Source organism: Carettochelys insculpta, chromosome 3, assembly GCF_033958435.1.
Source record: "Carettochelys insculpta isolate YL-2023 chromosome 3, ASM3395843v1, whole genome shotgun sequence".
NCBI lineage: Eukaryota > Metazoa > Chordata > Testudines > Carettochelyidae > Carettochelys > Carettochelys insculpta.
The window spans coordinates 203,961,516-203,983,745 of record NC_134139.1 but is presented as its reverse complement, the minus strand read 5'-3'; the positions used below and the strand labels follow the sequence as shown (position 1 = coordinate 203,983,745).

Here is a 22,230-nt window from a genome sequence, read left to right as displayed (position 1 = left end):
CATAACTCAGGGCAGGAGAGGTAATGGCACAGAAATGTGACTTAAAAAAAGAAAGAAGAGGTGCCTGAAGAAAATATGGATTCAGTTGTTTTCTGAATGCATGGAAACGCTTTACTTGTGTGCCCTAATGATGTCCGGTGTGGGTAATTTTTTTTTCTTTGCATGATAAAAGTTTTTTGGAGAAAATTTTCTGCACTTCTAAAGACTCTGAAGTAAAACAGCCTTACAACATACATCTCAGTAACACCATTATCACAGGCATGAAAGCCATTTAAAAAGAGACTATATAGATGCTTTGTAAAGATCTGTGATTATTTGTTTGCTTAGCCAAGAAGACTCTAAGTATTTGGGTACACAAGACTTGTATGGAAGGGTGCACAGCGCTAAAGTATTTCTGACCATAGCAGGTTACTTGCCTCAGCAGACAGCCACTCCCTCCCACCCACACATAGCCCCTAGCACATAGACCCTGAGCTATTTTTAAACTCTTTTAACTGAGCCCCCAGCCTCTGAGCTCTAATTGTAGTGACAACACCCCTGGCACAATGCAGACAGGCTGAGATGAGTTGGGGGTGGAAGAGTCATTTCCTCCCCTGGGCCACTGATGCAGAACTAGATTGAGCCCCTCAGGTCCCTACCCCCCAAACTAGGTGTCAAACTATGACTAAGTTCAAGGGTCCTTCCTTGAGCCCACATTCCTTCTGGTAATGCACAGCATGAGGGGGAGGCTCAGAAGGAGACAAGTTTGGAACCTCTGCTCTAGGACACTCATATTTACCCTTCTGTAGGCTCACAGTATAACCCAGTTGAGTTAGGCACCCTGATCTTTTCCCAGTTCCAAGAGGTATGGTCAAAGACACCTATCCACCCCCAATTCTTAGGGTTTAGTGCATAATCTTTTGCGGCTGTATGGGGTTTTTACAATGAAGGAGTGTTACACAGCAATATCCTTAATGTCTCTTTATTAGCAACTGGCACAGTTACCTGGCATGCTTGGGCCCTTATAGAAGGCTTTAATGCAGGGGGCTGGAGGTGTGGGGGGTGTGGGAGTCAAGGTTGGGTTGTAAGGAGGGTCTCAGGGCAGGAGGCTGAGGGTGCCAGAGCTGGCAGGGCCACCCTGGATGGGCATCAGCTCCCTGGAGCTGGCCGCTGTGTGGACTGTGCTGGCCATGGGGTGAATCCCCAGGACTAGCTGTGGCAGAGACCTTGCTGCCTGGGCAAGAGACAGGAAGTTTACCTTCATCCCTGGCAGTCCAATGGGATTATAGCTGTCCAGGTCTACACCTCTGGTCCCTTGCTGCCCCCCTGTGGCCATTACATAGTATAACTGTCCATGCTAGCAACCCCCCCTCTTTCCATGTTATGAGAAACAATCTCATTCCAGGCAATTCCCATTGTCCTGGCACAACCAAAAGCTTACTTTGCTTTAAGTGAGGCCACATCTGGAGAGGTGTGTCCAGTTCTGGGCCCCCAGTTATAGGAAAGATGTGGACACACTGGAGAGGGTCCAGTGGAGGGTGACCAAAATAATTAGGGGGCTGGAGCATATGACCTATGAAGAAAGGTTGAGGGAATTGGGACAATTTAGTCTTCAGAAGAGAAGACTGAGGGGGGACTTGATAACAGCCTTCAACTTACTGAAGGGAGGTTGCAAAGAGGCTGGAGAGAGGCTGTTCACAGTGGTCACGGATGGCAGAACACAGAACAATGGTCTCAAGTTGCAGTTGGGAAGGTCCGGTTTGAACATTAGGAAAATCTGTTTCACTAGGAGGGTGGTGAAGCATTGGAATGGTCTACCCAGGGAAGTCGTGGAGTCTCCATCCCTGGAGGTGTCTAAGTCTCGCCTTGACAAAGCCCTGGCTGGGCTGATCTGATGAGTTTGGTCCTGCCTAGGGCAGGGGGCTGGACTTGATGGCTTTTTTAGGTCTCTTCCAGCTCTATTGTTCTATGATTCTATGATAAGTTACGATAAGAGGAAGCTGCATAACAAATTTGGCATTCCTACCTCTTACTATTTAGGAGGAGCTCCTGGAGAGATGAATGGATGGACTGACAAACTTGCTCACAGCTAAACTCTCCCATTTCGTAGATTACTGTGAAACAATGCATGCCTGCACTAGTACAATGCTAGTCACTGACAGATGAAGCTTTCCTGATGCCCACTCGGAATGAAGTTTTAGAGAGAATTCTAGACCTTGCATGGTGATTTGTAAGATATTAAGGTCCGGGAGCTTTGCTCCTGAAGCTGTGTCCTGAAGTTGGCCTGAAAAAACTTCCTTTTCCAATTTATGTAGTGCAACTTGAGCCTCCTTCAAGTGTTCTTTAACCAAATGTTGTACAAGTTGAATCTCTCCAACCTGGCACACTTAGAGAATTTGCCAGACCATGGGAGGTCAAAGTTATCCATCAGCCTTATCAACATTTCATTCAGGGCTAAATAGCAGCTAAATAACAGCACAGAACACAGAGAGCCAGGACTGCTGTTTGTAAACAAACTTTATGGGACCACGGGAAAAACTGCAACACCGATGATAAGTGGTTGTCTGGCTATCTAAAACTATGTTGAATTACAGATGTTGCCAAATGGGAGAGCTCTGGATTAGAGAGGTTCAACCTGTAGATTTGTTTATGGGTAAAGTGCTGATTCAAGGGAGTATACCAAAGCTCTTTTGTTCAGGGTTAGGGTACTGTCCCCTCTTTGATGCAAAGGAGCCTAGAGGAGTTTCCTCCTTTTCATTGCTTTCTGTAGATCTTTCTTCTGATTGGTTATGTTCAAGCAGAGACTTTGAGGGGTGGAGAGAAGGTCTTTCATGAGTTACATAGGCTGCACACTATGTACTGGTTCCGTAGGGCTGGTAGGCTATAGACCAAAAGAATGAACTTGTGCTATAAAAATTAAAAGAAAAATATAATTACAAATTCCAACTTACAAATCAAAGTACAAAAACCACGCCGAGTGCTATAATAGAAATACAGATGGAATTACTAAAGCCAGTAACTACTATTTACTTAAAGGTTTTTGAGCATTAGCTATTAAAAATAAGAACAGTGCAATAATATGCATTGCACAATGATAATACAGATAAAGAATGAAGTGTTCAGAGTAATAGATATAAAATTTTAAAGGAGGGAAACTATAATTCAAATGAAAGGTTTCAGAATTAGCCACGCTAGTAAGTTTCAGCAAAAACTATTTCATCAGATGTGGAAAAGGAAGGAAAAGAAACACATAGTAGGGGTAGAGCCCATCTGTGTCCCTACTATCTGATGAAGTGAGTTGCAACTCAGAAAAGTTTATGCCATAATAAAATTATTAGTCTGTAAGATGACACTGGAGTCCTTCTTATAATTAAAATGGGCTAAAAGGAAGGGAACGCAATTCAGAGAATCACAGCAGCAGCAAAGACAAATCTATGAACTGGTCTGAGTCTTCGTGCAGGCATAAAGATTTTTTAAATACTGAAAATGTTACACAGTCCCTCAAAGGCTGTGTGTACAATATTTTGCAGCATTAGGTTTCCTGTGCCTGTAGCAGGCTATACCTGGAGAGAGCATAGGGTTACTCCCATGTTTTATATGACACTGGGGTGTTGTGTCCAGGCAAGTCCCAGCTGTCCTAGTTTGTATCTGCAAAACCAGGAAGGAGTCCTGGGGCATCTTAAAAACCAATAGATTTATTTGGGGTTAAACTTTCACCAGTGACAGCCTGAGCACTAGGACAGCTGTCCTGCAGAGGGGACGGTCCCTGGCAGCAGCCCTGTGCTCCCCTCAGGCAACCCTATTCCTGTCTTTGCAAACTCAGCAGGTGGCTCATGCAGGGGAACTTCTACCCCCTCTTGTGTGGGGGGCAAACCCCACATTTCCCTCCAGCTCCTGCACCCCACCCCTCCTTAAGCTGCTTGATCGTCGCCTCCAGGCCTGAAAATCCTGACCCTGCTCAGACCCTGCCCATCCCCCACGGGAAACAGCCTGAAGCCTTGCGAGGGCAGAGCGTTAGTACCAGGAAAGCTTACTGAGCATGCGTCTTAGAGGCGCGCATGCTCAGTACGCGCTAAGACGGGCCTACCGAGAGAGCGACGTCGGGCGTCGCCAAGCCGGAAGCAGAGTCCCAATTCTAGCCAGGGCAAACTGTTGGCGTCAGTAGGGAGCGGTGCGCATGCTCCCCTCGGGCGCGCATGCTCACTTCTCGCCACGCCGGGTTCGGAGCGGGAGGGCAGTGCGTCGCTCCGCCAACATGAGGCAGAAGAAGAAAGGTAGCGGCGGGACCGCAGCTTGTTCTGACTCCCGCCCCCCAGCGCGCGCGCAGGCTCGGGGCCTTCGCAGCTGGGGCTCCGCTGTGCAGGGAGGGCCCCTGCCCCCGCATATCTCCCGGCGCAGCTCCCCGGCCTCTGCACAGACACACAGGCTTCCACGTGCGCTCTCGCGGGGGGCACATACCCCCCAACTGCCATGGGTGGGAGGGGCCTGGGGTCCGCGGGGCATGTAACCCCCAACTGCCATGGGAGGGCGGGGCTGGGGGCCACGAACCCCCAATCGCCAGGGGCAGGAGGGTTCGGGGTTCGCGGGGCACGTACCCCCCAACTGCCATGGGAGGGCGGGGTCAGGGCAGCATGTACCCCCCACCAGCTGCCATGGGCGGGAGAGGACGGGGCTTCTGGGTTCATGGGGAGATTAGCAGGGGGCCGGTACCCACAACAGGGCTCTGCTCCCCGGCAGCGGTGGGGGGGAGGGAGCCATGTAGCCCCCAACTGGCTGTGGGGCGCAGCTCGGGGGAGGTGGGGGATCATCCTCGGCACTCACAGACCAGGGGGAGGTGGAGTGAGGCGGCCAGAGACAAGTGAGCTAGGGCTGTGCTGCTCCGTTTCTCCCGCCCCTGCTGCCCTTGGCAGACACCTGCCCCCGCGGCTTCTCTTGGGCCGCATCACTAGGGAAGGTGTGGGGGGAGGGGGGGGGCGTTCCTTAGTATCTGCCCTGAGCCCCTTCTCACCAGTAGCCCCTGTCTCTCACTAAAGTTTTTATCGCTCAAGGTGTGAAAAAACAGTCCCCCCAATGACACACAAGTTTTAGCAACAAAAAGCTCCACTGTGCGTGTGTGGTGGGCGCTGTGTTTCTATTGATAAAGTTACCTCATTGTTTGGGGTGGTTTTATTTAGCGCTCCCCAGTGCTTTTTTTTGTGCTGGCATTTGCCAGTACTACCTTGGCAACCGCAGCCATGGGATTGGCTGCGAGTGTGGGGTGGGGAGCTGGCTGAGTACAAAAAAGGTCCTGGCTCTCCCCAGGATAAAGTTCAGCCACGCAGCCCACCTTACAGCTGATATTACCGGCATAGCTTTAGAATCCAAAGCCAGAAGGTCCCACTTTGATCCTCCAGTCTGATTTTCTTAGCACAGCCTTAAATTAATCCCTGTTTGCTGCCAGGCACTTGTCTCACTATGTGGTGGGTTGCGTGTGTGGAGCGACTGGAGGGGCTTCCCACATGGCTGGAGAGGCACCCCAAGTGTGTGGCTCTCCTGAGCTGTACTTTGCCACATTGCACAAGTGGGGAATGGGAAGTGTTTTGGACACTGCAGGGCTTGAGAGTGAGACAGGAGAAATGAAGGTGGATTGTGTGTGTTACACACTCAACAAAACCATTATCTTATGTCAGTTGTTTCCCTTAATAAAAAGGGGGTGCAGGAAATCATGAATGGGGTGCATTGGCTCAGCTCTGTGGGGTTGACAATAAGTGTTAGCTTGACTTGGCAACTTGCACTTATAATTAGCAAATACAGAGCCGTCCTGTCCATAGAACGGGGTGACCCCACATTGTGGTGGGAGCCTGTGAGTCCCGGGTAGCCCAGGAGATCACCTGGGGGAGGCGGCTGGCATAGAGTATCAGGAGAGCTCAGCCCTAACACACTCACGTTCATGGCAGGGTTCGAGGAGGTGCATGGGGCTGGAATGCTCTGCTTCTTGCTGCCGTGGTCAAGTGGATCATCCTGGCTGGGAGATGGGGACAGAGCAAAGCAGGCTGCTGAATCACTCTGCTTCAGGGTCTCCCAACACTGCAGTCAGAGTGGGAAGGGGCCACCTCTGCCATTGCCCTTTGCCAGGCATCCCAGGATTGTGCAGTGGCGGGGAAGGAGAGGGGACAGAACAGTGGCAGGGTGGGGGTGGAGCTGGGGCAGGGAATTGCTCTGTGCCCCCTTAGGGATGGCTGTGAGATGTCATATGTATGTGTGACCATACTTCATTTTTATTTCAGGGGACCTCAGCCATGCAGAGCTAATGATGATGACAATAGCTGATATCATTAAACAGCTGATTGAGGCTCATGAGCAGGGAAGAGATGTGAATCTAAATAAGTAAGTAGTGCTAGTCAATAGCGTACACCCTTTTACTCCCAAAACAAAAAAGCAGTCCAGTAGCGCTCTATAGCCGCGTCTACACGTGCACGCGACTTCGAAGTAGCGGCACTAACTTCGAAATAGCGCCCGTCGCGGCTACACGCATTGGGCGCTATTTCGAAGTTAACTTCGACGTTAGGCGGCGAGACGTCGAAGTCGCTAACCTCATGAGGGGATCGGAATAGCGCCTTACTTCGACATTCAACGTCGAAGTAGGGACCGTGTAGACGATCCGCGTCCCGCAACGTCAAAATTGCCGGGTCCTCCATGGCAGCCATCAGCTGGGGGGTTGAGAGATGCTCTCTGTCCAGCCCCTGCAGGGCTCTATGGTCACCGTGGGCAGCAGCCCTTAGCCCAGGGCTTCTGGCTGCTGCTGCGGCAGCTGGGGATCCATGCTGCAGGCACAGGGTCTGCAACCAGTTGTAGGCTCTGTGTATCTTGTGTTGTTTAGTGCAACTATGTCTGGGAGGGGCCCTTTAAGGGAGCGGCTTGCTGTTGAGTCCGCCCTGTGACCCTGTCTGCAGCTGTGCCTGGCACCCTTATTTCAATGTGTGCTACTTTGGCGTGTAGACGTTCCGTCGCAGCGCCTATTTCGATGTGGTGCTGCGCAACGTCGAAGTTGAACATCGACATTGCCAGCCCTGGAGGACGTGTAGACATTATTCATCGAAATAGCCTATTTTGATGTTGCTACATCAAAATAAGCTATTTCGATGTAGGCTTCACGTGTAGACGTAGCCTATGTCTCTGTTCCTATTACTCCCAGGCTGAGTGCCTGTCCTGGGAAGCATGATCTATTCTGACATTTTTAAAAATACGACTAAGTTTTTGTACCCCTGCTGAAATTCTTTCCCCAGTACAAAGTCTGTATAATTGTGTGCTGATGTGTTAATATATCTGTTTACTTCATTTAGAGCTTTTATGCAATGCTGTATGGGTCATATTAATGAAAAACAATAAACGTATATCTTAAATATGTGGAGATACACATCTTGTAGAGTTGAAGGAACCTCAGGAGGTCACTCGTAGAGCTGGAAGAGAGTTCATCAAGTCCAGTCCTCTGCCTTCTTGGCAGAACCAAGCACCAAACCCCCCTTCTCCTCCATTTTGCCCAGATCCATAAATGACACCCTCTGGGGTTGAGCTCACAACCCTGGGTTTAGCAGGCCAGTGCTCAAACCACTGAGCTATCTCTTCCCCTCTTGCATTTTTGCATGGTAAGTCTGTCCAACGTGATAGTCCCACAGAGGCAATCCAGGGAATGTGTACACAGCAAAAACTAAACCAAACCCTCATTTGACTTGTGCTTGCATTGCGGGTCTGGGAAAAAAAAAAGGTAGATCATAGAATCATAGGACTTCAAACAACCTGAGAGGTCACCTAGTGCAGTCCCGTACACTCATGGCAGGCCTATGTTGTATTTAGGCCATCCATGATGGCTGCTTATCTAATGCTCAAATTGGGGGGCATGAAATTTCCAAAGGAGGATGCAGCACAATCTGCTCCCCCCCACTCCCCCCGGGGTCCCTCTGCGACCTCCCCATACCTTTTGTCCACAGCTGTGCTGTGCTCATGTATTGTGCTTCCTGCTGGCAGAGTGCCATCTTAATTTCCTGTCTTGCCCCCACTTCCCCATGGGGGCTTCCGTTGCCTCCCTGCAGCCTCTCTTGTCTCAGCTACCCACCCGTCTGCAGTCTCTGCTGTCGTGTCTGGTTCCCGACTTCATGTTTTGCAGAGGCAGCTGAATTGGCTGGGCTTTTGCTGGGCTCTGGGGCACACACTGCATCCCAAGCCTGAATGTCCACACCGTTCATTTTAGCCCTGCATCCCAAACCTAGGTCATATGACCCAGACTCTGAGACTCTGCTGCAGGTCTTTTGTTTGCTGTGTAGCTGTACACAGAGTCATGTGACAGTGATCCTGATTAAATTCAGGTTCCAGTGTAATGAAAAGATCTGTTAACTAAAACAGTATTCTGCCCTGTTACTGTTGCAAATTTAGAATAAGCATCTTGAGACTGAGAACAGGATTTGACCCCAGTTTCTTACTATAGTACTTTGGCCTTCCCTTCGAAGACTGCGGGAATCGCACAGGTATAAATGAAAGCAGAAAAAGTGGCTGCAAAGTCTATTTCCAAGCACTAGTTAAGAAACCCAGCAGGCATCTCATGAACTGAACTAATTTGCTCACAGTCACTGAGGAACTATAAACTTTGAGCCTTCTAGTGCTATTTTCAGACCTTTTTGGAGTACATCCTCATGTTAACCGAAAAGGAGCTAAGAAATAGCAAAAATAAAAAATCTTATAATTTCAGTTCCTTTGCACCATTGGTTTTTTTTTTTTAAAGCCTTGAATACCAAAGTAGCTGTCACATGTAGCTAGCATCAGCTTATTAAGTAGATTATTTTAAAGTATGTGTCATTAAGAAATGTACATTAATCTGAATTGTAGCCAGAAACGCAGCATTTCCTGCGTCACGTTGTAGATAGGTTCTGGGATGTCATAGCAGTGGGCCTGAATAGGATCAAGTAATTTGAGATCCTTCCATTTTAGGGTGAAAACCAAGACGTCTGCTAAGTATGGGCTTTCTGCCCAGCCTCGTTTGGTTGATATCATTGCTGCTGTACCACCTCAGTACCGCAAGGTGCTGGTACCGAAGCTGAAGGCAAAGCCAATCCGAACTGCTAGCGGGGTGAGCACTTTATAAGAAGGAACTTTTCATTGGCAGACCAGGATCAATCGCTGTCCAATACTATCAAGACGTTGAATGTCCAGAAGCTGTAATGAGGTACTAGGTATTTCATCAGCTTCCCAGATTGTCTACATCAGGGATGGGGAACCATGGCCCACAGCTTGCCCAGATCCTTCTCCCACCTCACCCACCTGCTCCACCCGTACAGTGCGAGCTGACGCTCCAGCCACCGTACGTCCTGCCCAGACCCCACACCTCCACCTCATCAGTCCTGCAAATGGAGTCCTTCGTTTCTGGCCCCATCTGAGAGCATAGGGGGCTCCAAAAAGCTACTAGTCCTAGGCCCCCCAAAAAATTAATCCGGCCCTGGGTGTAAACCATGAGCCTCATCACTCTTCTCTACCATACCCTGTCCTCCCCATCCCAACTCCCCCTCCATCCAGTGGGGCTGGAGCTAAAGGGGAGTGAGGAGAACGTATCTCTTTTGTTTTTTAATGCTTCTCAGTTGGGGACCAAGTCAGTGAGGGTGTTATTGCATCTTAACCTCTCTGAATCTTAGTCTCTATTTGCTAAAAGGGAGTTTAGTATCTCACATGGTGTCAGGCTCCATTGTTTTCTTGAGAAACTGTATGAGAGCATAGGAGAAAACAAGACACAAAATGCAGAGAATTACTTTCTGTGTCCGATGAAAATTAATTTTGTTTTCCTTGTTTTCACATCGTATATTTCTGTCTCTCCAAAGCCTGTCTTCCGAAGTGTTTCTTCCATGCATATTGTCATTCTCCCAGCTTTGTACTCTCCTGAAAGTGCACCAAACAATCTCAGTTGGGATTTTATGTCACTCTCTCAGTATTGTCAGTGTGACTGTGGTACCAGACCCAAGATGGGGTTTTTTTGCTTGTAAATGGGGTCTTGTATGCCATAAACATATCCTGCTGCTGCATACCTCTGGACTTTGGTAACCCCTTTTAGCAGTGGCATTGCTTGTCTGTTCTTGCATTTTATGGCGGTCAACTCTGTCCCTGCCACTTTTTTCGTCCTGCAAGAGTTAACACACCAGTGTGCTATTAGTAAGATTTGGAGGGGGGGAAAAACCCTAAAAATAGTCCCAAACATATATACTTATTTGTACATTTCCAAGAGGCATTTTTAACGATTTCTGAAATATCTGATTATAATTTTCTTCCTTTGCAACTCTCTTTATTACAGATTGCTGTTGTGGCTGTGATGTGCAAACCTCACAGGTGTCCACACATTAACTTTACAGGAAACATATGTGTGTAAGTATGACTGTTCGGATGAGCCAAAGGAGTAATGCGTTTTAGTATCTCTGCAGTGAGTCTAGCTTCTTGCAGTAGTAGCATTCAGTCACTCTTGCTGTTTTGGGGTTCTGCCGACCTTTATTACCTCTGCAGATCCACAGGCCACCTTTCTGCATGAGTGATAATGTGTAGCAAATTGAATCAAAAACCAAACCGGTGAATGTGTGTCCTGCAGAAAAAGATCCTCTTCTGAGAAAACATACTGTTACTTCAGTGGGTTAAACCCTGCTTGTGTGAGTGGAAAAACTGAAGTGAATACAAAAAGCTGGATTTGGCCGCTTTTTAATAATGAAATGTAAACTATACTATTTTCAGTGGTTGTTCATATAGATTTATAAAAACACTAAAAAGGTTCCACAGCCATTCACATAGCTTAAAAATACATCTTTAGTGCGACGATTTTAAGTAACCTACCACAAATCCCTCTCTGTTTGACAGCTCTCCTCCTTTTTCAAATGCCTTGGGAGAAAAATAATTTATGACTTGCCCTAAAGGTCTGTCTACTCCACTCAAATTGAGCTGTTTAAAACTGAGGACGTGAAAGTATTTGCCACAATTTGGAAAGTGGTTGTGGAGACTGAGATAGCATGTTCTTTTAAGCAGTTTGTAGACAATCTTTGAGACGAACGCTCCCATGACTATAATGCAATAAGAAAAAAATGGGGGGTGGGGCTTTTCAAAAATTAAAAATGAATTTTAAGAAGTTTTGAGAAATAAAATATTGCAAATGTTACAAAGGTGCAACTTCATAATGAAAAATGGCTCTTAGCTACCTCATCCCGTACTATTTCAAATATTTCTATAGTCAGCATGTCACCCCCAGCCTTGGCTTGCTGGGATGTCATGTCTATGGGCTCTTCCAAGCTGCCTGGAAATGAACTTTGCAGAAGTTCAAAAGAAGAGACAAAAATATTGAGCTTCTAGTCTGAAAATTGGCTACTTGGTAATGGTTCCTTTTCAGGCAACATTTCTGCTCTCTTTGTCCAGAATATTTGCTGGCTTCAGGCCTGATGGACGGGGAGTGGGAAAGGGGGCAGTTGCAAAGGGCTCTAGTCTTTCAAATGGGCTTGAGGCTCCAACCCCCTGATACTGCTCCTTCGTTGGCAGCGGTCAGAGCTCTGGGCACCTTGAAGTTCAGAGGTAGCACTACTCTGCCACTCCATGTGGGTGTGCAGGAGCCCAGCATTGCAGTCCTGGTGACACTAGGAGATGACTGCCCTTGGCTCTACCCCTTCTGGTGTTGCAGAGCCACGTCTTCCAACCACTGTCCCCCGTGGCTCACTGACCACGGTGGATAATCAGCCCTGCTGGCTGGCTTCAGTAACTAAAATGAGACTTAAACTTTTTTTTTATGCCAATATGGTAACAGAGTCTGTTCTGAAGATGAGCTCTGTTCTTCCTCTTGTGTATCACCAGGAGTACCAGTGAAGATGTTTAAGTTAATTACATCCTTGCAAATACTTTGAATTGTGTTGCTTCAATTTAAACAAGGATGTTAATTGAGCTTGCAGACTCTTCTTTATTGATGGCAGTTCATAAGAAGGAGTGGTCCAGGCTGAATTTACTGGGAAAGCTGTGGGAATATTATATTATGAACTGAGTGCATTTGATTTGATGTGGAATCATCAAGACACAAACCTGGAACCCGATGATGGCATTTTTGTTCGTTCTTCAGAGAACTGCATGTTAAATAATAGCTTGGTTATCGAGAGTACTCAGTCTGTACTTTTGCATACTGAAACTGAGGGAATTCTCACACTGCCTGTGCTAGGTCATCTTTGAACATTGGTGAAGTGTACATGAGCCATTAATCTTGTAACTCTGAGAACTAAGCTGAAGACATTGTAGAGGGATCAGAAACGGGTCCCCATTCTGTGGGAAGCAATCCATTTACCGGTTCTCTACTGAGCAGCAAGGATGCTGTGTTATCCACTTGTTTCTTTCTGTGCAACTTACATGCATATAGGTAAAATCAGTTTCAAGTAAGTCTTCAGGTCCAGTAATAATTTTTCCATATAGCACTGTACAGTTGTCCAGCCTGCATGTTACTGTACTTAGTGGTTTGCTAGACAGTATGTTCCTGAATTTAAGCAGCTAGACATAAGTATGATTTTCTACTACCAATATTTAAATCCCCAATGGTATTTGGAAATGAAATGCAGATGTTGGGTTGTCTTTACTTTGTAGTTGAAGGCCCTATCTATTTTATATATAGTTATATATTCTATAACTTAAATACTTCAGATACATTAAACTAAAGGTGTCTTTTTTTGGATTGTGGATGGCTAATTTGGAAAATGTTAGTGCTTCTTTTATCTGCTTAAAATCACATGCCGTATTGCTTCATTTACATTTTAATAATCAGCGATACTCTCTAAGGGAATAAAATTGAGGTGTGGTTTATCTTCACTTATTTCAGGCATTTGGAAGATATTTGCTGTACGTTTTTGGTATACAGTTATTAAAAATATTTTTGGTAGACACAATTATTTGACAGGTCCACATTTCTTATATGTATTGTTACTATCCTTATCCCCTTTGATGCATTAAGTAAAAAGTCTTTTTTTGTTGTATGGGTGATCTTTTTGACAAGTAACTATTTATTTATTTATTTATTTGCTGTTATAGTACAGCGCCTGTATAGCGCTCTGTGCCATCAATTTCTGAGAGTGTCCAGTGGTGTGTTTTGTTTTGTTTTTTCCTCTCCCTGCCACCAGGGATCCTGCGGCTGGGGCTGCCAAGGTGCCGGAAGTACCAGTACAAGAAAAGTACTGTTGACTGTCAATAGAAGTAGTGGGCATTTATTACCATGCTGTCATTAAACTGTAGCATGTGGTGCATAAATGCAGATATATCTCAGCTAAATCAAGAGATTCTTTATTGTTTTGTGTTCTGACATTAGTGCAGGTTTGTGTATGATGCCTCGTTCTGTTTTAATACTTTCAGATACTGCCCTGGAGGGCCTGATTCTGATTTTGAATATTCAACGCAGTCTTACACTGGCTATGAGGTACTTTCTTTGAGGATTATGTTACAGATTTTGTCTGTGAAATTGGAACAGGCTCATTTTTGTCTCTATTCAGAACTCTTTAGAAAATCCATCCTCTTTGCAAGAATGTAAAAAGACACAGGAATAAAGTCAAAACATCCTAGTAGTGAATCTGAAACAGTGAATCTGCTGCACCTGGAAATCTCTATGAATTATTTAAAAGATATTCTTTCTCCTGAATATTTTGTTAACTTTTTTCCCTGTTTGGTGTGAATGAAAGTATTTTTTTTATCACTGTTATCCTCATGTTGGCAAAGATAAGCTTTCTTTATTTTCCTGTTTTGGGTGACTTTAAATTTAAAAGGACACTGGCAAATTCCAAGTATGATCCCTCCAAAAATTATTCTTCATTGTAAATATTGCCTGAGGAAACAGCTCAGTAAAAACATGCATGCTCAAAAGTCTGTTGAGCTTTTTAAATCTGTAAATAAAATACAAAAAAAGATTCACTTTTGAAACATCTTATTTGATTTAGTGTCGCATGTCAAGCCCCAGAGTAGCACATGTTGAGACTGCAGTAAAACCTTAGTAATCTACATATTTTATAGTGCAAAGAGAGCTCTTTCCTGCTGCCCAGCAAAAAATTTAATAGCAGATGCTGTGGTGAGACCCAATTATTTAAACATTTTATAAAAACATGCTTCAGTCCATCTATTAGTATATCATGAACTATGAAAAATAGTTGAAACTAAGTGACAGTTGTCCAAAGTAAATGGACTAAGTAGACTAACAGGAAGTCCTGTGGCACCTTATAGACTAACAGACATTTTGGAGCATAAGCTGTTGCAGGCAAAGACCCGCTCTGTCAGATGCATGAGTGGGGGGCGGGGGCGGAGTTTCAGAGAAGTATTTAAAGAGGTAGTAGTAGTAGGCATCCTTCAGTCTGCATAGACTATGGATCGCGCCCTTTATAGTTTCAATTGAGGACTTCATTTACAGCATCTACTGTGACTATGAAGACCCACACGAGAGTGACAGTCCTTGCTGCATCTCTTGCAGATGTTGTAGGTGTCTGGCAAGTCCTTAGTGTGCTTTCTGTGCACTCGCTTCTCCTCTGCTAGCTGTCTGATCCTCATCTCGCCCTTCTGAAGGCCCTTGTGTAACCCCTGCCTCCATCTGCTGCGGTCGTTTGCTAGTTCATCCCAGTTGTTCAGCTCGATGTCTACCTCTCTGAGGTCTCTCTTGCAGACATCTTTGTAGTGCAACTGGGGGCGTCCGGGAGGTCATTTGCCAGAGGCTAGCTCACCATACAGGATGTCTTTTGGAATCTTTCCATTTATTTATTTATTTATTTATTTATATTATTTATTTAACGAGGGGGTTTCCAGTAAAAGGTGCTGACAAGGTCTATTCAGTCAGAGTGGAAATGGCCCATTATCAGTAGTATACATGAAGAGAGGAGAAAAAACAAGTCAGATCAGTCAGGTGGGATGTGGCCATTGTCAGATTCTAATCTGGAGGTGTGAACTTCCATAGCAGAGAAACAGCTTTTGTAAGGGGCCAGCCACTCCCAGTCTCTGTTTAATCCTTGGTTGATGGAGTCAAATTTGCAAATGAATTGCAGCTCAGAGATTTCTCTCTATGTTTTATTTTTGAAATTTTTTAGTTGTAGGACTGTGACTTTTAAATCTGTTACAGAGTGTCCAGGGAGATTGAAGTGCTCTACTACAGGTTTGTGTATGTCACCGTTCCTCATGTCTGATTTATGACCATTTATTCTTTTACGTAGAGATTGTCCAGTTTGGCCAATGTAAATTGCATTGGGGCATTGTTGGCATGTGATGGCATATATTATATTAAATCATAGAATCATAGATCACTAGGACTGGAAGGGACCTCGAGAGGCCATCGAGTCCAGCCCCCTGCCCCAATGGTAGGACCAAGTACTGTCTAAACCATCCCTGATAGACATCTATCTAACCTGTTCTTGAATATCTGCAGTGATGGAGATTCCACAACCTCCCTTGGCAATTTACTCCACTGTTTGACCACCCTGACAGTTAGGAACTTTTTCCTAATGTCCAATCTAAACCTCCGTGGCTGCAGTTTAAGTCCATTGCCTCTTGTTCTGTCCTCAGAGGCCAAGAAGAACAAGTTTTCTCCCTCTCCTTATGATACCCTTTTAGATACCCGAAAACCGCTATCATGTCTCCCCTCAATCTTCTCTTTTCCAACCGAAACAAGCCCAGTTCTTTCATCCTTTCTTCATAGGTCACATTCTCTAGAACTTTAATCATTCTTGTCACTCTTTTCTGGACCCTCTCTAATTTTTCCACATCGTTCTTGAACTGCAGTGCCCAGAACTGGACACAATACTCCAGCTGAGGCCTAACCAGCGCAGAGTAGAGCGGAAGAATGACTTCTCATGTCTTGTTCACAACACACCTGTTAATGCATCCCAGAATCATGTTTGCTTTTTTTGCAACAGCACTGTTGACTCATATTTAGCTTGTGGTCTACTATAACACCTAGATCCCTTCCTGCTGTAGTCATTCCTAGACAGTGTCTCCCCATTCTGTGTGTGTGAAACCGATTGTTCGTTCCCAAGTGGAGCACTTTGCATTTGTCCTTATTAAACTTCATCCTGTTTACCTCAGGTCATTTCTCCAATTTATCCAGATCGTTTTGAATTATGACCCTATCCTCCAAAGCAGTTGCAAACCCCCCCTCCCAGCTTGGTATCATCTGCAAACTTGATAAGTGTACTTTCTATGCCAATATCTAGATCATTGATGAAGATATTGAAAGAACTGGTCATAACACTGACCCTTGCAGAACCCCACTTGTTATACTTTTCCAGCAGGATTGAGAACCATTAAGAACTACTCTCTGGGTATGGTTATCCAGCCAGTTATGCACCCCCCTTACAGTAGCCTCATCTAAATTGTATGTGCCTAGTTTTTTGATAAGAATATCATGTGAGACCGTATCAAATGCTGTACTAAAGTCTAGGTATACCACATCTACCACTTCTCCCCTATCCACAAGGCTCGTTATCCTATCAAAAAAGCTATCAGATTAGTTTGACATGATTTGTTCTTTACAAATCCATGCTGGCTGTTCCCTATCACCTTACCACCTTCCAAGTGCTTGCAGATGATTTATTTAATTAACTGCTCCATTATCTTTCCTGGCACAGAAGTTAAGCTGACCGGCATGTAGTTTCCTGGGTTATTCTTATTCCCCTTTTTGTAGATGGGTACTGTATTTGCCCTTTTCCAGTCTTCTGGAATCTCTCCTGTCTCCCATGATTTTCCAAAGGTGATAGATAAAGGCTCAGGTACCTCCTCTATCAGCTATTAGTAGATGTGCAGGTAAAGGAGCTCCTGATGGTGTGGTTGATGTTAGGTCCTCTGATGATATAGCCAGTGTAGATATGTGAACAGAGTTGGTGGTGAGGTTTGTACCAGGAATTGGTTCCAGGTTTAGAGTTACTGTGTTGTGGTCTATATTGCTGATGAGGATTTGTTTAAGGTTGGCGGCTGTCTGTAGGCTAGGACAGGCCTGCCTCCCAAGGTCTGTGAGAGTGAAGGATCATTGTCCAGGATGAGTTGCAGATCACTGATGATGCATTGGAGAGGCTTTAGCTAGGGGCTGTATGTGATGGACAGTGGCGTTCTCTTGTTTTGCTTGTGAGGCCTGTCTTGTAGCAGGTGGCTTCTGAGTACCCATCTGGCTCTGTCAGTCTGTTTTCTCACTTCCTTAGGTGGGTATTGTAGTTTGAGGAAAGCTTGGTAAAGGTCTTGTAGACGTTTGTTTCTGTCTGATGGATCGGAGCAAATATGGTTGTACCTTAGTGCCTTGGTGTGTACACTGGATCGTGTAGTGTGCTCTGGATGGAAGCTGGAGGCATATAGATAAGCACAGTGGTCCATGGATTTTTGGTATACGGTGGTACTTGTGTGACCATTGCTTATCTGCACAGTAGTGTCTAGGAAGTGGATCTCTTGTGGTGACTGGTCCAGGCTAAGGTTGATGGTGGGGTGGAAACTGTTGAAATGACAGTGGAACTCTTCAAGAGCTTGGGTCCAGATGATGAAGATGTCATCAATGTAGCACAGGTAGAGGAGGAGTGCTAGGGGACAAGAGCTGAGGAAGCATGGTTCCAGGTCAGCCATAAAAATATTGGCATACTATGGGCCCATGCGGGTGCACATAGCAGTGCCACTGATTTGAAGGCATAAATTGTCCTCAAATCTGAAATAGTTGTGGGTGAGGACAAAGTCACAAAATTCCGCCACCATTTGTGCCTTGGTCTCATCAGAGATAATGTTCCTAACAGCTTGAAGTCCATCTTCATGTGGGATATTGGTGTAAAGGGCCTCGACATCCATGGTGGCCAGGATGGTGTTTTCAGGAAGGTCACCAATGAATTGTAGTTTCCTAAAGAAGTTGGTGGTATCTCGAAGAAAGCTGGGAATACTGTTAGCATAGGGTCTATGTAGAGAGTCCACATATCCAGACAATCCTGTGGTGAGGGTGCCAAAGCCTGAGATGATGGGGCATCTGGGATTCCCCGGTTTATGGATGTTGGGTAGAAGGTAGAATAAACCTGGTTTGGGTTTAAGGGGTGTGTCTGTGTAAATTTGTTCCTGTGTTTTTATAGGGAGGGTCTTGAGCAGATGCTGTAGCTTCTTTGTGTATTCCTCAGTGGGATCCTGGGATAGTAGCTTGTGTTATTGTATTGTTTATGGTATTGGAGAGTTGCCTGGCGGCCTCCTTTTGGTAGTCTGTCCTTGTCGTGGTGACAACAGCATCTCCTTTGTCGACCTCTTGGATGACACTGTCAGAGTTGTTTCTGAGGTTGTTGATGGCGTTTTGTCCTTCATAGCTGAGATTATGGGGTAAGTGATGCCACTTTTCCACAATTTCTGCCTGTGCATGTCGGCGGAAGCATTCTACGTATAGGTGCAGTTTGTCATTTTGGCCGTCGGGGGGAGTCCATGAGGAATTCTTTTTCTTGTACCGTAGGTGGGAGGGTACCTGTGGGTTAGTGTGCTGTTCAGTGTCATGTTGGAAGTATTCCTTGAGTCAGAGATGGCAAAAGTGGGCTTCCAGATCACCACAGAACTGTATCAAGTTTGTGGAGGTGGTGGGGCAGAAAGAGAGTCCCCAAGAAAGGGAAAATTCTTCTGCTGGCCTGAGTGTGTAGGTAGATTGCCAATATTGCTGGGCGAGTTAAGGGTACCCCTATTGTGGCCCTATGTGGAAAGTAGGAGTTTAGATAGTTTACAATCTTTTTTCTTCTGTAGAGGAGAGAAATGTGCATTGGAAATCTCGTCTTGTTTTAGAAAAGTCCAGCCATGTGGAGGTTTGTGTGGAAGGTTGTTTTTTTATGAGGGTCTCCAGTTTTGAGAGCTCTTTTTTTATGTCTTCCTGTTTGCTGTACAGGATGCTGATCAGGTGGTTCCTCAGTTTCTTGAAGCATGCGTGGCACAATCTCTCACTATAATCCATGTAGTATGTTAATTTCAGTGGGTTTTTCACCTTCAGTCCTTTTAGTATGATGTGCTGTTTGCATTTGGAGACGAAAATGATGCTTGTCTGTATCTGTGCAAGTTTTTTCATGAGGTTGATGGATTTCCACTCAATTCAGCTCAATGCAGCGCCTTGCATGGTGACAAGTATCACAGACGTAGCCACTGTTACCCTGCATGTTCAAGAACAGCAAGAAGTCCTGTAGCATCTTTTAGATTAACAGATATTTTGGAGCATAAGCTTTCCTACTGTAGACTAAGATGTAGAGTCCTTTTATCTTTAATTTTGTTTGTTCACTTGTTATTATCCAATATTCATTGATTGGCAATGGACCTCTTAATAATTCGTGCAAATTAGGAAGTGTGTATGTACAGTAAAACTTTCTTAATTCACACGGATTTGGAAACTCTAACATGAGTGTGCCTGTGAGTGTTTGCACACATTCATTTAGTATTCAGAGACTTTGCTGCTGTGCAAGGTATAAAGAGGCAATACCAGATGGACTAAGAAACTCAAAGGAGAGTATAACTTGTCTAAAACTTGTCAGTGATGGTTCACAGTGTTGGCATCATGGAAGTGAGTTTGTAGGGACTTGACAAAAAGAGGGTGCTGGTTAGTAAATTGACATTGGAAAGTCATTCCATGCACAGAGAGCGTGAAGGAAGGAGAAAAAGCATGGAATGAGGGTAGGAAACAATGGATAGAACATCCTTGCCTCTGAGGATAGAACAAGAGGCAATGGACTTAAACTGCAGCAGGGAAGGTTCAGGTTGGACATGAGGGCTACGTCTACACGTGCACCCAACTTCGAAATCGCTTATTTCGATGAATAACGTCTACACGTCCTCCAGGGCTGGCAACGTCGATGTTCAACTTCGACGTTGCTCAGCCCAACATCGAAATAGGCACAGCGAGGGAACGTCTACACGCCAAAGTAGCACACATCGAAATAAGGGAGCCAGGCACAGCTGCAGACAGGGTCACGGGGCGGACTCAACAGCAAGTCGCTCCCTTAAAGGGCCCCTCCCAGACACACTTTCATTAAACAGTGCAAGATACACAGAGCCAACAACTAGTTGCAGACCCTGTATATGCAGCACGGACCCCCAGCTGCAGCAGCAGCAGCCAGAAGCCCTGGGCTAAGGGCTGCTGCCCACGGTGACCACAGAGCCCCGCAAGGGCTGGAGAGAGAGTATCTCTCAACCCCCCAGCTGATGGCCGCCATGGAGGACCCCGCTATTTCGATGTTGCGGGACGCGGATCGTCTACACGTCCCTACTTCGATGTTGAACGTCGAAGTAGGGCGCTATTCCCATCCCCTCATGGGGTTAGCGACTTCGACGTCTCGCCGCCTAACGTCGATTTCAACTTCGAAATAGCGCCCAACACGTGTAGACGTGACGGGCGCTATTTCGAAGTTACTGCCGCTACTTCGAAGTAGCGTGCACGTGTAGACGCAGCTTAGGAAAAAGTTCCTAACTGTCAGGGTGATCGAACACTGGAATGAATTGCCAAGGGAGGTGGTAGAATCTCCATCACTGGAGATATTTAAGAAGACGTTAGATAGCTGGCTTTCAGGGATGGTCTAGAAAATGCTTGGTCCTGCCATGAGGGCGGGGGGCTGGACTCGATGGCCTCTCAGGGTCCCTTCCAGTCCTACTCTTCTATGATTCTATGAGTCTATGAAAACAATGCACCTTGTGGCAACAGCTTTGCAATCATAATTTACAGAGGTACAATATAAATGTTTCATTGCGCCTTCCTCTCCACCCCCAGTAAACTTGTGGTAGTAAAGTGAAAATTGTTTGAAGGATTGAAGTGACCTGTTTCACTTGCAGTACAGTAGTAACAGAGAGTAAGCCGTGCTAGTCTATACACTATCAAAACAAAAAGCAGTCAAGTAGCACTTTAAAGACTAGCAAAATAGTTCATTAGGTGAGCTTTCGTGGGACAGACCCACTTCTTCAGACCATAGCCAGACCAGAACAGACTCAATATTTAAGGCACAGAGAACCAAAAACAGTAAGCAAGGAGGACAAATCAGAAAAAGATAATCAAGGTGAGCAAATCAGAGAGTGGAGGGGTGGGGGGGAAGATCAAGAATTAGACTGAGCCAAGTATGCAGACGAGCCCTTATAGTGACTCAGAAAGTTCCCATCACGATTTAAACCATGTGTTAATGTGCCGAATTTGAATATAAAAGTCAGCTCGTCCACTTCTCTTTCTAAAACGGTGCGAAAATGTCTCTTCAGTAACACACATACCTTGAAGTAACTAGATCCATTGTTTACAGTCAAGCTCTTAGGTACAATCGCATTTGCTCTGATCCAACTGACAGAGACCAAAAACTACAAGAACTTTACCAAATATTCATAAACCTGAATTACCCACCAGGAGAAGTAAAAAAAACAAATCGACAGGGCCAGACGAATACCCAGAGACCAGCTACTCCAAGATCGGCCCAAAAAAGCCAAGAACAGAACACCGCTGGTCATCACCTACAGCCCCCAACTCAGACCACTGCAAGGAATTATTAAAGACCTACAACCTATTCTTAATCAGGATGCTACACTCCAGAAGGCCCTGGGTGACATGCCTGTTCTCTCCTACAGACAACCTCCCAACCTCACGAGGATCCTTACTAACAGCCACAGTCTATACCCCAGGAACACCAGTCCTGGAACCTTTCCCTGCAACAAAGCGCGCTGCCAGCTTTGTTCACATATCTTCTCTGGAAATACCATCACTGGACCTAACCAGGTTACTCACAGAATCACGGGCACTTTCTCATGCTCCTCTACTAACATCATATATGCCATCATGTGCCAACAATGCCCAGGTGCTTTGTATATTGGACAGATTTCTAACTCCCTTAGACAAAGGGTCAACGGGCACAAAACAGACATCAAAACACTCCAGATCCACAAACCAGTTAGTTAACATTTTAATGGAATGGGGCATTCTGTCAATGACCTCAAGGTATGTGTGTTACTGAAGAGACATTATCGCACCGTTTTAGAAAGAGAAGTGGACGAGCTGACTTTTATATTCAAATTCGGCACATTAACACATGGTTTAAATCGTGATGGGAACTTTCTGAGTCACTATAAGGGCTGGTCTGCATACTTGGCTCAATCTAATTCTTGATCTTCCCCCCCCACCCCTCCACTCTCTGATTTGCTCACCTTGATTATCTTTTTCTGATTTGTCCTCCTTGCTTACTGTTTTTTGTTCTCTGTGTCTTAAATATTGAGTCTGTTCTGGTCTGGCTATGGTCTGAAGAAGTGGGTCTGTCCCATGAA

At 45.6% G+C, this 22,230-nt stretch overlaps 1 protein-coding gene across 1 annotated transcript in view; it reads left to right on the top strand.

Annotated features, from left to right (window-relative positions):
• The first annotated feature begins 4,200 nt into the window (after nt 1-4,200).
• ELP3 (elongator acetyltransferase complex subunit 3) overlaps nt 4,201-22,230 on the top strand; it is a 175,546-nt gene continuing 157,516 nt past the window's right edge. Inside the window, exons 1-5 of the mRNA XM_074991456.1 lie at nt 4,201-4,253; nt 6,246-6,345; nt 8,941-9,079; nt 10,289-10,359; nt 13,348-13,411. Of these exons, the coding sequence (XP_074847557.1) occupies nt 4,235-4,253; nt 6,246-6,345; nt 8,941-9,079; nt 10,289-10,359; nt 13,348-13,411 (393 nt within the window). The 5' untranslated portion in view covers nt 4,201-4,234. The remainder of the gene's footprint in view (nt 4,254-6,245; nt 6,346-8,940; nt 9,080-10,288; nt 10,360-13,347; nt 13,412-22,230) is intronic.